Source organism: Salvelinus fontinalis, chromosome 9 (assembly GCF_029448725.1).
Source record: "Salvelinus fontinalis isolate EN_2023a chromosome 9, ASM2944872v1, whole genome shotgun sequence".
Classification (NCBI taxonomy): Eukaryota; Metazoa; Chordata; class Actinopteri; order Salmoniformes; family Salmonidae; genus Salvelinus; species Salvelinus fontinalis.
Genome location: NC_074673.1, coordinates 31,393,896 through 31,410,375, shown reverse-complemented (window position 1 = coordinate 31,410,375; position 16,480 = coordinate 31,393,896). Strand labels below are relative to the sequence as shown.

Genomic DNA, 16,480 nt, shown 5'->3' with positions numbered 1-16,480 from the left:
TCTGCATTCTGAAACCTTCATTTGTGATTGGTTAGTTAATCATTAACAAGATGGAATATGTGGGATGTATCACTGCAAGGAAATACCGAACGTTATGAGAGGACACTGCAGTTTTATTAGTTACTCAGCCCTACAGGTCTCTCCCCTTGTGTCACCCTTAGTCTGACCCCTAGTGTCACCTCTGAACCTCTACTGACAATAACAATAACCAATAAGTCAATGTCCTCTCACCGTAGGCTGCCCCTAAACACTTTGCTGTACTCTCTATCCATCCGTCCTGTCTAACGGCAGTGTTATTGGTATAAACTTGGTCTTAACAGCTCTCTGAGACTGGGTCATCAGCCTAATGCAGAACCATGGGCTAGAATCATTTTGGCATTTAGGTACATATACCATATCTTAATTTGATCATCATGTTGTTGCAGGAATTGTAATGCAAACTTGTAGTGTATTTCAAGTTTTAAAAGGCTTCTAAATGTTGTAATTTTCATAAAGAATTTTTAGACATTTATCAACCCCTACAAAAAAGGTTGATTAATTATAATCCACATAATAATTCACATTTCCTGTTGCTGCAGTATTATTTTCCTGCTGTTGCAAACTGGCTCAAATTTAAGCCCTACATCTATACATAATGAAAAGAGTTTAGCATGAGAAAGAAAGAGACAGATAGAGAAGGAGAGCGGGAGAGAAGTGAGGAGAGAGAGACTTTAGAAAGAAGGATGGATGTGTGAAAGACGACGGCTGTTTTTGTCGGCCTGACCTTTTGTTTTGGTTAAACAGATGTAGATGGACACAATAGGAGAGGCAGGGACAGGCAACAGCGGATGTAGGCCTGGTACAGAGAACAGCATGCCTATAGGGTACCATGTAGAAACACACACACACACACACACACACACACACACACACACACACACACACACACACACACACACACACACACACACACACACACACACACACACACACACACACACACACACACACACACACACACACACACACACACACACACACACACACACACACACACACACAGGAATAGAGAGAGGATGCGAGAGGTAGAAAGAGAGGAAGAGAGAGAAGAGAGAGACCTCCCTTAACTCTTTAACTCCTGACATTGCTTTCCTCCTCCTTTCAGGACGGTTGAGGAACAGTAGCAGAAGAGAGAAGAAAACCTCCACTCTCTCATCATGAAGACTGGAGGAACAAATCCTGATCCTTGGGAGAGGAGCCAGGGTGAGAGGCTGTCCGGGAGCTCCGCTGGAAGTCAGGGGAGGATTAGGCTGTCTCTAGCCCACCCAGGGCTGCTGCTTCTGGGGATAATACTGCTGGTCCTCCTGCCCTCTGAAGAAAGTGTCAAACAAAATGTACCCAGAGTCAAACTCAGCTACAAAGGTAAGAGACTAGGAATAATGGTACAATAATGACATGCTAATGCACTGATGGCCGAGTGATGGCTATTATTTAGGACAAATTAAAGAATCATGTTTAATATGTGACTTAACCACATGAATTTGATTCTGCTAGTTTTAATAGATGCTTTAGCTGGGAGGATGAACTAGCTACGACCCACAAGCAGGCCCTCAACCAACATGTTGGGTACCAGCGGTCTAACTTTAGGTTGGCATGGGTTGTTGGTTGTGTGCTTTAACCAAGAAATTACCGCCACATCTACAAAGTCAAAGTAATATGATATCTACAACAGAGGTAGAACATAATACTGTATATGCAGCAGTGCAACACACACAACAGCTATTTCTCTATCATCGTGCCAGCTACTTCAACTACTCCTCTATGTTAACACCAGCTACCTGCAGTATTTTCTATCCTCAGCTGCGGTGAATTACCCATAAATGAGCCGTTCTCTGGCCCAATGTCCAGATGATTGTTCTGACTTCTAGCTCTCTCTTCTTCCCTTTCTTTTTCCTTGTCTTTCTTCACCTTTCTTTTCGGCTCCTGTGAGTTCGACCATAGGGATCACAACTGTTATCAGAACACACATAAACACATATAACACATAAAAGCTCCATTGGTCACTGTGTTAATAGATATGAGGCGTGATCTATCACTTGAAAACAGAGAGAGTGATGTCGGGGGTCCATACTGTTGGGTTGTGTTTATCATGTTATACAACTACAATAACTCTACATACACTCTTTTTAGCCTCCACAGTGTTCACCATTTTAGTCTCTTCAGTAAGGTAAATGTAATTTCCACCCTGTTAAAATGTTAAACCTCTGAAGCAGTTATAGTGAAAGGTCATGAATATGCAAACATTTAATTCGTTTTAAATACATATGTACTTTATAGAGTTCTATATTTATACAGAAATAAGAATTAGTATGCATATATCATGAAGGTCTTCAGTGAAGTATGCAGCTCAGCTGGGTCTGGGTCTGGGTCTGGGTCTGGGCCTGGGCCTGGGCCTGGGTCTGGGTCTGGGTCTGGGGTAGCTGTGGTCCTCTGTGTGTGTCAGTGTGTTTAGCGTTGGGTAAACTAGAGACTGTGTTTGTTTTGAGCTATGGCTCCTTAAAAACCCATTTTAGCTCCAAAGCAAAAATAACGTTTGAACTCTAACAAAAACCCTACATTAGCGCAAACTCCCAAACCACTCATACAACCTCATTACAAGCTTTCCTCTAACACCCTGGTGTCTGTGCAACCCCACTGCAACCCCCCTGCAACCCCTATTTCCACCCCTACTTCAACCCCACTGCAACCCCTACTTCAACCCCACTGCAACCCCTACTTCCACCCCTACTTCAACCCCCCTGCAACCCCTACTTCCACCCCTACTTCAACCCCACTGCAATCCCTACCTCAACCCCACTGCAACCCCACTGAAACCTCTACTTCAACCCCTACTTCAATCCCACTGCAACCCCTACTTCAACCCCACTTCAACCCCACTGCAACCCCTACTTCAACCCCACTGCAACCCCTACTTCAACCCCTACTTCAACCCCACTGCAACCCCTACTTCAACCCCACTGCAACCCCACTGCAATCCCTACTTCAACCCCACTGCAACCCCTACTTCAACCCCTACTTCAACCCCTACTTCAACCCCACTGCAACCCCTACTTAAACCCCACTGCAACCCCACTGCAACCCCTACTTCAACCCCACTGCAACCCCACTGCAACCCCTACTTCAACCCCACTGCGACCCCACTGCAACCCCTACTTCAACCCCACTTCAACCCCACTTCAACCCCACTGCAACCCCTACTTCAACCCCTACTTCAACCCCTACATCAAACCCACTGCAACCCCTACTTCAACCCCACTGCTACCCCACTGCAACCCCTACTTCAACCCCACTGCAAGCCCACTGCAACACCTACTTCAACCCCTACTTCAACCCCACTGCAACCCCTACTTCAACCCCACTGCAACCCCTACTTCAACCCCTACTTCAACCCCTACTTCAACCCCACTGCAACCCCTACTTCAAGTTTTTTTATTTTATATAGCCCTTCGTACATCAGCTAATATCTCGAAGTGCTGTACAGAAACCCAGCCTAAAACCCCAAACAGCAAGCAATGCAGGTGTAGAAGCACGGTGGCTAGGAAAAACTCCCTAGAAAGGCCAAAACCTAGGAAGAAACCTAGAGAGGAACCAGGCTATGAGGGGTGGCCAGTCCTCTTCTGGGTGTGCCGGGTGGAGATTATAACAGAACATGGCCAAGATTTTCAAAATGTTCATAAATGACAAGCATGGTCAAATAATAATCAGGAATAAATGTCAGTTGGCTTTTCATAGCCGATCATTAAGAGTTGAAAGCAGCAGGTCTGGAACAGGTAGGGGTTCCATAACCGCAGGCAGAACAGTTGAAACTGGAACAGCAGCAAGGCCAGGTGGACTGGGGACAGCAAGGAGTCATCATGCCCGGTAGTCCTGACGTATGGTCCTAGGGCTCAGGTTCTCCGAGAGAGAGAAAGAAAGAGAGAAGGAGAGAATTAGAGAGCATACTTAAATTCACACAGGACACTGGATAAGACAGGAGAAGTACTCCAGGTATAACCAACTGACCCTAGCCCCCCGACACATAAACTACTGCAGCATAAATACTGGAGGCTGAGACAGGAGGGGTCAGGAGACACTGTGGCCCCATCCGATGATACCCCCGGACAGGGCCAAACAGGAAGGATATAACCCCACCCACTTTGCCAAAGCACAGCCCCCGCACCACTAGAGGGATATCTTCAACCACCAACTTACACTCCTGAGACAAGGCCGAGTATAGCCCACAAAGATCTCCACCACAGCACAAACCAAGGGGGGGCGCCAACCCAGACAGGAAGATCACGTCAGTAACTCAACCCACTCAAGTGACGCACCCCTCCTAGGGACGGCATGAAAGAGCACCAGTAAGCCAGTGACTCAGCCCCTGTAATAGGGTTAGAGGCAGAGAATCCCAGTGGAGAGAGGGGAACCGGCCAGGCAGAGACAGCAAGGGCGGTTCGTTGCTCCAGAGCCTTTCGGTTCACCTTCACACTCCTGGGCCAGACTACACTCAATCATATGACCTACTGAAGAGATAAGTCTTCAGTAAAGACTTAAAGGTTGAGACCGAGTCTGCGTCTCTCACATGGGTAGGCAGACCGTTCCATAAAAATGGAGATCTATAGGAGAAAGCCTTGCCTCCAGCTGTTTGCTTAGAAATTCTAGGGACAATTAGGAGGCCTGCGTCTTGTGACCGTAGCGTACGTGTAGGTATGTACGGCAGGACCAACTCGGAAAGATAGGTAGGAGCAAGACCATGTAACGCTTTATAGGTTAACAGTAAAACCTTGAAATCAGCCCTTGCCTTAACAGAAAGCCAGTGTAGGGAAGCTAGCACTGGAGTAATATGATCAAATTTCTTGGTTCTAGTCAGAATTCTAGCAGCCGTATTTAGCACTAACTGAAGTTTATTTAGTGCTTTATCCGGGTAGCCGGAAAGTAGAGCATTGCAGTAGTCTAACCTAGAAGTAACAAATGCATGGATTAATTTTTCTGCATCATTTTTGGACAGAAAATTTCTGATTTTTGCAATGTTACGTAGATGGAAAAAAGCTGTCCTTGAAACAGTCTTGATATGCTCGTCAAAAGAGAGATCAGGGTCCAGAGTAACGCCGAGGTCCTTCACAGTTTTATTTGAGACGACTTTACAACCATCAAGATTAATTGTCAGATTTAACAGAAGATCTCTTTGTTTCTTGGGACCTAGAACGAGCATCTCTGTTTTGTCCGAATTTAAAAGTAGAACGTTTTCAGCCATACACTTCCTTATGTCTGAAACACAGGCTTCTAGCGAGGGCAATTTTGGGGCTTCACCATGTTTCATTGAAATGTAGAGCTGTGTGTCATCCGCATAGCAGTGAAAGTTAACATTATGTTTTCGAATAACATGCCCAAGAGGTAAAATATATCGTGAAAACAATAGTGGTCCTAAAACGGAACCTTGAGGAACACCGAAATGTACAGTTGATTTGTCAGAGGACAAACCATTCACAGAGACAAACTGATATCTTTCCGACAGATAAGATCTAAACCAGACCAGAACTTGTCCGTGTTGGCCAATTTGGGTTTCCAGTCTCTCCAAAAGAATGTGGTGATCGATGGTGTCAAAGGCAGCACTAAGGTCTAGTAGCACGAGGACAGATGCAGAGCCCCGGTCTGACGCCATTAAAAGGTAATTTACCACCTTCACAAGTGCAGTGTCAGTGCTATGATGGGGTCTAAAACCAGACTGAAGCATTTCGTATACATTGTTTGTCTTCAGGAAGGCAGTGAGTTGCTGGGCAACAGCTTTTTCTAAAATGTTTGAGAGGAATGGAAGATTCGATATAGGCCGATAGTTTTTTATATTTTCCGGGTCAAGGTTTGGCTTTTTCAAGAGAGGCTTTATTACTGCCACTTTTAGTGAGTTTGGTACACATCCGGTGGATAGAGAGCCGTTTATTATGTTCAACATAGGAGGGCCAAGCACATGAAGCAGCTCTTTCAGTAGTTTTATTGGAATTGGATCCAGTATGCAGCTTGAAGGTTTAGAGGCCATGATTATTTTCATCAGTGTGTCAAGAGATATAGTACTAAAACACTTAAGTGTCTCTCCCGATCCCAGGCCCTCGCAGAGCTGTGCAGATCCAGGACAGCTAAGCCCTGGAGGAATACGCCGATTTAAAGAGGAGTCCGTAATTTGCTTTCTAATGATCATGATCTTTTCCTCAAAGAAGTTCATGAATTTATTACTGCTGAAGTGAAAGCCATCCTCTCTTAGGGAATGCTGCTTTTTAGTTAGCTTTGCAACAGTATCAAAAATACATTTTGGATTGTTCTTATTTTCCTCAATTAAGTTGGAAAAGTAGGATGATCGAGCAGCAGTGAGGGCTCCTCGATACTGCACGGTACTGTCTTTCCAAGCTAGTCGGAAGACTTCCAGTTTGGTGTGGCGCCATTTCCGTTCCAATTTTCTGGAAGCTTGCTTCAGAGCTCGGGTATTTTCTGTATACCAGGGAGCTAGTTTCTTATGACAAATGTTTTTCGTTTTTAGGGGTGCAACTGCATCTAGGGTATTGCGCAAGGTTAAATTGAGTTCCTCAGTTAGGTAGTTAACTGATTTTTGTCCTCTGACGTCTTTGGGTAGGCAGACGGAGTCTGGAAGGGCATCAAGGAATTTTTGTGTTGTCTGAGAATATATAGCACGACTTTTGATGCTCCTTGGTTGGGGTCTGAGCAGATTATTTGTTGCGATTGCAAACGTAATAAAATGGTGGTCCGATAGTCCAGGATTATGAGGAAAAACATTAAGATCTACAACATTTATTCCATGGGACAAAACTAGGTCCAGAGTATGACTGTGGCAGTGAGTAGGTCCAGAGACATGTTGGACAAAACCCACTGAGTCGATGATGGCTCCGAAAGCCTTTTGGAGTGGGTCTGTGGACTTCTCCATATGAATATTAAAATCACCAAAAATTAGAATATGATCTGCTATGACTACAAGGTCCGATAGGAATTCAGGGAACTCAGAGAGGAACGCTGTATATGGCCCAGGAAGCCTGTAAACAGTAGCTATAAAAAGTGATTGAGTAGGCTGCATAGATTTCATGACTAGAAGCTCAAAAGACGAAACGTCATTTTTTTTTTTGTAAATTGAAATTTGCTATCGTAAATGTTAGCAACACCTCCGCCTTTGCGGGATGCAGGGGGGATATGGTCACTAGTGTAACCAGGAGGAGAGGCCTCATTTAACACAGTAAATTCATCAGGCTTAAGCCATGTTTCAGTCAGGCCAATCACATCAAGATTATGATCAGTGATTAGTTCATTGACTATAACTGCCTTTGAAGTGAGAGATCTAACATTAAGTAACCCTATTTTGAGATGTGAGGTATCGTGATCTCTTTCAATAATGGCAGGAATGGAGGAGGTCTTTATCCTAATGAGATTGCTAAGGCGAACACCGCCATGTTTAGTTTTGCCCAACCTAGGTCGAGGCACAGACACAGTCTCAATGGGGATGGCTGAGCTGACTACACTGACTATGCTAGTGGCAGACTCCACTAAGCTGGCAGGTTGACTAACAGCCTGCTGCCTGGCCTGCACCCTATTTAATTGTGGAGCTAGAGGAGTTAGAGGCCTGTCTATGTTGGTAGATAAGATGAGAGCACCCCTCCAGCTAGGATGGAGTCCGTCACTCCTCAGCAGGTCAGGCTTGGTCCTGTTTGTGGGTGAGTCCCAGAAAGAGGGCCAATTATCTACAAATTCTATCTTTTGGGAGGGGCAGAAAACAGTTTTCAACCAGCGATTGAGTTGTGAGACTCTGCTGTAGAGCTCGTCACTCCCCCTAACTGTGAGGGGGCCAGAGACAATTACTCGATGCCGACACATCTTTCTAGCTGATTTACACGCTGAAGCTATGTTGCGCTTGGTGACCTCTGACTGTTTCATCCTAACATCGTTGGTGCCGACGTGGTTAACAATATCTCTATACTCTCTACACTCGCCAGTTTTAGCTTTAGCCAGCACCATCTTCAGATTAGCCTTAACGTCGGTAGCCCTGCCCCCTGGTAAACAGTGTATGATCGCTGGGTGATTCGTTTTAAGTCTAATCAACTTCAACCCCTATTTCAACCCCACTGCAACCCCACTGCAACCCCACTTTGTTATGCTGATGAAGGAGGACCCAAAAGCGACGAAATAGAAACAGAGTCTTTATTCCAGTCTTAGACAAAAACGATACTCCTGATATATCTAAGGTAAAAACAAAACAGGAAAACTGAAATCCTCTCGTCAGTAGAGATGAACGACTGGAGACGCGACCACTAGACACCTGCTCACACGCAGCATCTGATGAAGGCAAAAACACGATAGGGCGGAACAAGGACACAGAACAGCAAACATCAAACAAGAATCCGACAAAGACAGAAGCAGAAAACAGAGGGAGAAATAGGGACTCAAATCAGAGGGCAAAATAGGGGACAGGTGTGAAAGAGTAAATGAGGTCGTTAGGAGAAAGAGAAACAGCTGGGAGCAGGAACGGAACGATAGAGAGAGAGAGCGGGGGAGGGAGAGAGGGAGGAGGAGAGAGAGGAATAGAAAGAGGGAAAGAACCTAATAAGACCAGCAGAGGGAAGCACAGGGACAAGACATGAAGATCAAAGACAAAACATGACAGTACCCCCCCACTCACCAAGCGCCTCCTGGCGCACTCGAGGAGGAACCCTGGCGGCGACGAAGGAAATCATCAATCAACGAACGGTCCAGCACGTCCCGAGATGGAACCCAACTCCTCTCCTCAGGACCGAAACCCTCCCCATCCACTAAGTACTGTTGACCACGTCCCTGAGAACGCATGTCCATGATCCTCCGTTCCTTGTAAATAGGTGCGCCCTCGACAAGGACGGGAGGGGGGGAGGGAAGACGAACGGGGGCGCGAAGAAAAGGCTTGACACAAGAGACATGGAAGACAGGGTGGACGCGACGAAAATGTCGCGGAAGAAGCAGTCGCACAGCGACTGGATTAACGACCTGAGAGACACGAAACGGACCAATGAACCGCGGAGTCAACTTGCGAGAAGCTGTCGTAAGGGAAAGGTTACGAGTGGAAAGCCACACTCTCTGACCGCGACAATACCTAGGACTCTTAATCCTACGTTTATTGGCGGCTCTCACAGTCCTCCCCGCAGACGAAGGCAGACCGGTACTAAAGTCTAAGGCGATCTGAGACCATGGTCGAGAAGGAATGGGAAGCGGTCTAAGACGACCGGCATGAGGAGAGTTACCTGACTTAGTCTGCGCGCAGTCCGGACAAGCAGCCACGAAACGGCGCGTGTCCCGCTCCTGAGTAGGCCACCAAAACCGCTGGCGAATAGAAGCAAGCGTACCCCGAACGCCGGGGTGACCAGCTAACTTGGCAGAATGAGCCCACTGAAGAACAGCCAGACGAATAGAGACAGGAACGAACAGAAGGTTACTAGGACAAGCGCGCGGCGACGCAGTGTGAGTGAGTGCTTGCTTTACCTGTCTCTCAATTCCCCAGACAGTCAACCCGACAACACGCCCTTCAGGGAGAATCCCCTCGGGTTCCGATGGCGACAATCGATGAGAAAAGTAAGCGCAGGGACGGACCTTATCGTCAGACTGGAAGCGCTGGGACAGAATGGCTCCCACGCCCACCTCTGAAGCGTCAACCTCGACAATGAATTGTTTAGTGACGTCAGGAGTAACAAGGATAGGGGCGGATGTAACACGCTTCTTGAGGAGATCAAAAGCTCCCTGGGCGGAACCAGACCACTTAAAGCAAGACTTGACAGAAGTCAGAGCTGTGAGAGGAGCAGCCACTTGACCGAAATTACGAATGAAACGCCGATAGAAATTAGCGAAACCGAGAAAGCGCTGTAACTCGACACGTGACTTAGGAACAGGCCAATCGCTGACATCCTGGACCTTAGCGGGATCCATCTGAATGCCTTCAGCAGACAGATAATCATCGAGAGCCTTACGTTCGGAAGCCGACAGAGAGAATAATCTACCCCGAGGAGAAGTGGTCCCCGGATGGAGATCAATACAACAATCATACGACCGGTGAGGAAGAAGAGAGTTGGCTCTGGACCGACTGAAGACCGTGCGCAGATCATGATGTTCCTCCGGCACTCCTGTCACATCACCAGGCTCCTCTAGCCAGGGATGACCCAAAACAACAGGTGTAACAGGTGAACAAAAATCAAAAAATAAATGGTCTCACTGTGGTTACCAGATACTGTGAGGGTTAAAGGTAGTGTCTCATATCTGATACTGGGGAGAGAACTACCATCTAAGGCGAACATGGGTGTGATCCTCCCTAACTCTCTGAGAGGAATGTCATGTTTCCGAGCCCATGCTTCGTCCATAAAACAACCCTCAGCCCCAGAGTCTATCAAGGCACTGCAGGAAGCAGCCGACCCGGTCCAGCGTAGATGGACCGACAAGGTAGTACAGGAACTTGATGGAGAGACCTGAGTAGTAGCGCTCACCAGTAGCCCTCCGCTTACTGATGATCTCTGACCTTTAACTGGACATGACATGACAAAATGTCCAGCAGAACCGCAATAGAAGCAAAGGCGGTTGGTGATTCTCCGTTCCCTCTCCTTAGTCGAGATGTGAACACCTCCCAGCTGCATGGGCTCAGTCTCTGAGCCGATGGAAGGAGATGGTCGAGATGCGGAGAAGGGAAGCCCCGCTGACGCGAGCTCTCTTCCCCGAGCTCGGTGACGAAGATCTACCCGTCGTTCTATGCGGATGGCGAGTGCAATCAACGAGTCCACGCTGGAAGGAACCTCCCGGGAGAGAATCTCATCCTTAACCTCAGCGTGGAGTCCCTCCAGAAAACGAGCGAGCAACGCCGGCTCGTTCCAGTCACTGGATGCAGCAAGAGTACGAAACTCTATAGAGTAATCCGTTATGGATCGATCACCTTGACATAGGGAAGCCAGACCCCTGGAAGCCTCCTTCCCAAAAACTGAACGATCAAAGACCCGTATCATCTCCTCCTTAAAGTTCTGATAAACGTCAGAACACTCAGCCCTTGCCTCCCAGATAGCTGTGCCCCACTCCCGAGCCCGCCCAGTAAGGAGTGATATGACGTAAGCGATCCGAGCTCTCTCTCCAGAGTATGTGTTGGGCTGGAGAGAGAACACAATATCACACTGGGTGAGAAAGGAGCGACACTCAGTGGGCTGTCCAGAGTAACATGGTGGATTATTAACCCTGGGTTCCGGAGACTCGGAAGACCAGGAAGTAGCTTGTGGTACGAGACGAAGACTCTGAAACTGTCCTGAGAGATCGGAAACCTGAGCGGCCAGGGTCTCAACGGCCTGACGAGCAGCAGACAATTCCTGCTCGTGTCTGCCGAGCATTGCTCCCTGGAACTTGACGGTAGTGTAGAGAGAATCCGTAGTCGCTGGGTCCATTCTTGGTCGGATTCTTCTGTTATGCTGATGAAGGAGGACCCAAAAGCGACGAAATAGAAACAGAGTCTTTATTCCAGTCTTAGACAAAAACGATACTCCTGATATATCTAAGGTAAAAACAAAACAGGAAAACTGAAATCCTCTCGTCAGTAGAGATGAACGACTGGAGACGCGACCACTAGACACCTGCTCACACGCAGCATCTGATGAAGGCAAAAACACGATAGGGCGGAACAAGGACACAGAACAGCAAACATCAAACAAGAATCCGACAAAGACAGAAGCAGAAAACAGAGGGAGAAATAGGGACTCAAATCAGAGGGCAAAATAGGGGACAGGTGTGAAAGAGTAAATGAGGTCGTTAGGAGAAAGAGAAACAGCTGGGAGCAGGAACGGAACGATAGAGAGAGAGAGCGGGGGAGGGAGAGAGGGAGGAGGAGAGAGAGGAATAGAAAGAGGGAAAGAACCTAATAAGACCAGCAGAGGGAAGCACAGGGACAAGACATGAAGATCAAAGACAAAACATGACACACTTCAACCCCTACTTCAACCCCTACTTCAACCCCTACCTCAACCCCTACTTCAAACCCACTGCAACCCCTACATCAACCACACTGCAACCCCTACTTCAGCCCCTACTTCAACCCCACTGCAACCCCTACTTCAACCCCACTGCAACCCCTACTTCAACCCCTACTTCAACCCCTACTTCAACCCCACTGCAACCCCTACTTCAACCCCTACTTCAACCCCACTGCAACCCCACTGCAACCCCACTTCAACCCCTACTTCAACCCCTACTTCAACCCCACTGCAACCCCTACTTCAACCCCGCTGCAACCCCACAGCAACCCCTACTTCAACCCAACTGTCCCCCCACTGCAATCCCTACTTCAACCCCACTGCAACCCCTACTTCAACCCAACTGCAACCCCACTGCAATCCCTACTTCAACCCCACTGCAACCCCTACTTCAACCCCACTGCAAACCCTACTTCAAAACCTACTTCAACCCCACTGCAACCCCTACTTCAAACCCTACTTCAAACCCTACTTCAACCCCACTGCAACCCCACTGCAATCCCTACTTCAACCCCACTGCAACCCCACAGCAACCCCTACTTCAACCCAACTGCAACCCCACTGCAATCCCTACTTCAACCCCACTGCAACCCCACTGCAACCCCTACTTCAACCCAACTGCAACCCCACTGCAATCCCTACTTCAACCCCACTGCAACCCCTACTTCAACCCCACTGCAAACCCTACTTCAAAACCTACTTCAACCCCACTTCAACCCCACTGCAACCCCTACTTCAAACCCTACTTCAACCCCTACTTCAAACCCTACTTCAACCCCACTGCAACCCCACTGCAACCCCTACTTCAACCCCACTGCAACCCCTACTTCAACCCCACTGCAACCCCACTGCAACTCCTACTTCAACCCCACTGCAACCCCTACTTCAACCCCACTGCAACCCCTACTTCAACCCCTACTTCAACCCCACTGCAACCCCACTGCAAGCCCTACTTCAACCCCACTGCAACCCCACTGCAACCCCTACTTCAACCCCACTGCAAACCCTACTTCAACCCCTACTTCAACCCCACTGCAACCCTTACTTCAACCCCTACTTCAACCCCTACTTCAACCCCACTGCAACCCCTACTTCAACCCCTACTTCAACCCCACTGCAACCCCACTGCAAGCCCTACTTCAACCCCACTGCAACCCCACTGCAAACCCCACTGCAAACCCTACTTCAACCCCTACTTCAACCCCACTGCAAACCCTACTTCAACCCCACTGCAACCCCTACTTCAACCCCACTGCAACCCCTACTTCAACCCTGACCACCAAACCCTGATCTAACTCATAACCCCTAAACCCCCAACACAAATTCATCACTCACAATTTCACATTCCTTACTCTAACCCCTAAACAAACCCCCTCACCCCAATTCCAATTCCAACTCTCACCCCCTAACCTCCTGCCCTGGCCGAGTCTCTTACAAACCCAGCATGGCTGAAAATTTATGCTCCTTTACATGTAGATAGTTTACAACATAAATACATTGTAGTACATACATTGAGTAGGAATAATAACTGCCTTAATAAACACTATTTATGTAGGGAATTGGCCTGCAGAAATATGAATGTTCAGCTCTGCAGCTTGCATTGTTTCATTCCAGTTGAAAACATGAGCCATATTTTTATTTAACTAGGCAAGTCAGTTAAGAACAAATTCTTATTTACAGTGACGTCCTAGGAACAGTGGGTTAACTGCCTTGTTCAGGCACAGAACAACAGATTTTTACCTTGTCAGCTCGGGGAATTCGATCTAGCAACCTTTTGGTTACTGACCCAACGCTCTAACCACTAAGCTACCCTGTCACCCCATATAATTCAGCATAACTAATATATTACAGTCATTTGTTTATTGGACCAAAATGCTCACGTTAAATCCATTTATGATTATCATGAAGCATCACTTGTGTGTCCCAATCTTCATATTACTTTCGCTTTGGTCTTCCAACAACATGTGGGAGGAAACAGCACAATAGCTGCTCTAACTGCTGTGTGAATAGAATATATTCAGTAACCGGTATCACCGTTATTGTCCCTGTCTGCACTAATAATCAGATGTGCTCATAAATGTGCTGATACTCACGGAATAGTTTAGAGATCTCAAGTTATGACACTGCGTGCATTTCATCAGATGCTAAATAATGCGCTACTCTGATTATTTTCCTTTGTTTGGTCCGGACATGTGTTCTCACCAGCAGCAAACCGCACCGTGGTACCAATTTAATCGGACCGAGAACACCCTTTTTGAGCGAACCACGGTGCATTGTTTAGTGTGCTCCCGAGTGAGGATAGAATGTGAGGATAGAATGTTCTTACCAGTCCAAACGAACAGAACTAATGGGGTAAATGCATGAGCTCCGAAAACCACACCTGAAAGCCATCTGAGAGTGTATTAACCTGTCTGCCCTCAGGCTTTGGGGTGTCAGTACAGATCCATGTTAGGTTGCCTCTGTCAAGAGGAGTGAAGGATGAAATCCATCAAAGCAAAATCATTACTGATTGAACTCACACTTCAAAAACAACATCACCCCCTCTCTGAAAACACAGTTGGTAAAGTCAAATTCCATCAAAGTCAATCATATCCGATTGAATGCACTCCTCCAAAGCATCGTCATCCCTTCATGATCACACGCTTCAAACACACACCTCATCCCTGTCTTAATGAACTGGATTTCAGAAAGCTGATTCTCAGTGAACTTTCCTCTCAATAACCATCAGCCAATGTTTCACCTCTACTCTAACAGAGGTCAAAGAGTTCAGGATTTTCCAAGAGGGAGAACAATCATTCAAGGTCCTCTGATATGCCAGCCCTAGCTCTAGTGCTCTGAAACCTCTCTCTCAGTGTCTGTGCGGATCCATCATAAAAATATACTGTATGGCTACAGTACGGCTCCCGTCCAATGACACACAGCAAAATGATCCAAACTAAATCTTAATATTATCACAGCAGACTTTGTTATTGTTTTTGTGTGTATTTCCAAAAACCTGACATGAGCTGTGACGACAGAATGAGGGTAAATGTGCTACTGTCATACTAGTGGCTCCTTGCCAATGTACAAGAGGGACAGTTTGGCTATAATGTAACATTATAGGATAATATATTAGGATAATAGGATAATATATTAGGACAGTTTAGTTTATGAAATAATATTGGATATATTCTACAGAGTTAATCTGACTGGCTCTCTCTATTAACTCATGTCAATCAGTTGTTCCAGAACCTACATTCTGACCCAGAACAGGACAAGCACTTTTCTTTATAGCTAGGAATTCTATGTAACTGTAAAGCCACGTTCTCCATCTCTCTTCGCTAGAGGAACACTTCCATGTCTGGAATTGTCTGAGCCACGCTTTAGCTAATTCCTTTCTCTTGCATAGTTTGATGGGTCGATGGCTCTCTGATATTTTCACAGTGTTCCTATACAGTATAACGGGAGTGTTAACCCTTACGCTAGTGATGACATTTCTATCTGTCAAAAGTGTATAGAGGATGAGACAGTCTTAGGTTTAGAACTACTACATTTATTAAAGCACAAAATATATATACTGTATATAAGCGGGATGAAACCCAAAGTGCAAAATAATAAAGTACTGAGGAAAACAAGCAACATTTACAATTACCGAAAAAGACAAATGACAGAGGGAGTATATACAGTATACAGTGATAGAGTGGGGATTGGAACCAGGTGTGTGTAATGATGAAGTTACAAGTCCGGGGTTGATGAGTGAAGGGCGTTTGCCAGCAGCAGGTTCGGCAGCAGCTAGAAGGCCGGCGTCGCTGATCTACTGAGCTGCATAGGAGTGGGAGCGGAGCCAAAGCGAAGACTGGTGTGACACTAATTAAAAATAATGTTTAACATGGCATTGATTTAGTTTTACTAAAGATCTCAAGGTTTTAACGCCATGATCTAATTAACTTCAGATTCTCTACAGACTATCTACAGACTGTAAGTAAGATTTAAACTAACTATCTGCTAACCTTAACCTTAACGCAGATCCTTAACCTTAACCCTTATCCTTAACCCTTATCCTAACCCTTATCCTAACCCTTAACCCATAGTTAACCCTAATTCTAAACCTAACCCTAACCTTAGCAAGCCGTTGCTTATCAACATATAGTTTGTTGATAGTATGACCATCTGTAGAAATCTACAGATGGATCATCCGGACTCTCCAAATAAAGTGTGACCAAACTATAATGTATTTCCCTTCAGGATATCCATATGTCTATCATAAGCAGACACATCTTTGTTTCTGTCACTGTTGATTCCCATCCTCAGAAAACTGGACAGGGAGGAGAGAATAGGAAGAATTTTAGTCACCATAGTTACCACACCCTGGGCTGTGGCACTGTAGCTGTCACACGCACACGCACACACACACACACACACCAGTCCATCAGTGGGGTTATCTTAAGGCCTAATGCTAGCCGCTGACCAGC

General features: G+C 46.6%; 1 protein-coding gene across 1 annotated transcript in view; it reads left to right on the top strand.

Moving 5' to 3' along the window:
* Positions 1-1,150: 1,150 nt before the first annotated feature.
* The window catches only part of LOC129862420 (semaphorin-3D-like), a 56,162-nt gene continuing 40,832 nt past the window's right edge, over positions 1,151-16,480 (top strand). Inside the window, exon 1 of the mRNA XM_055934084.1 lies at positions 1,151-1,401. Coding sequence (XP_055790059.1) covers positions 1,197-1,401 — 205 coding nt within the window. The 5' untranslated portion in view covers positions 1,151-1,196. The remainder of the gene's footprint in view (positions 1,402-16,480) is intronic.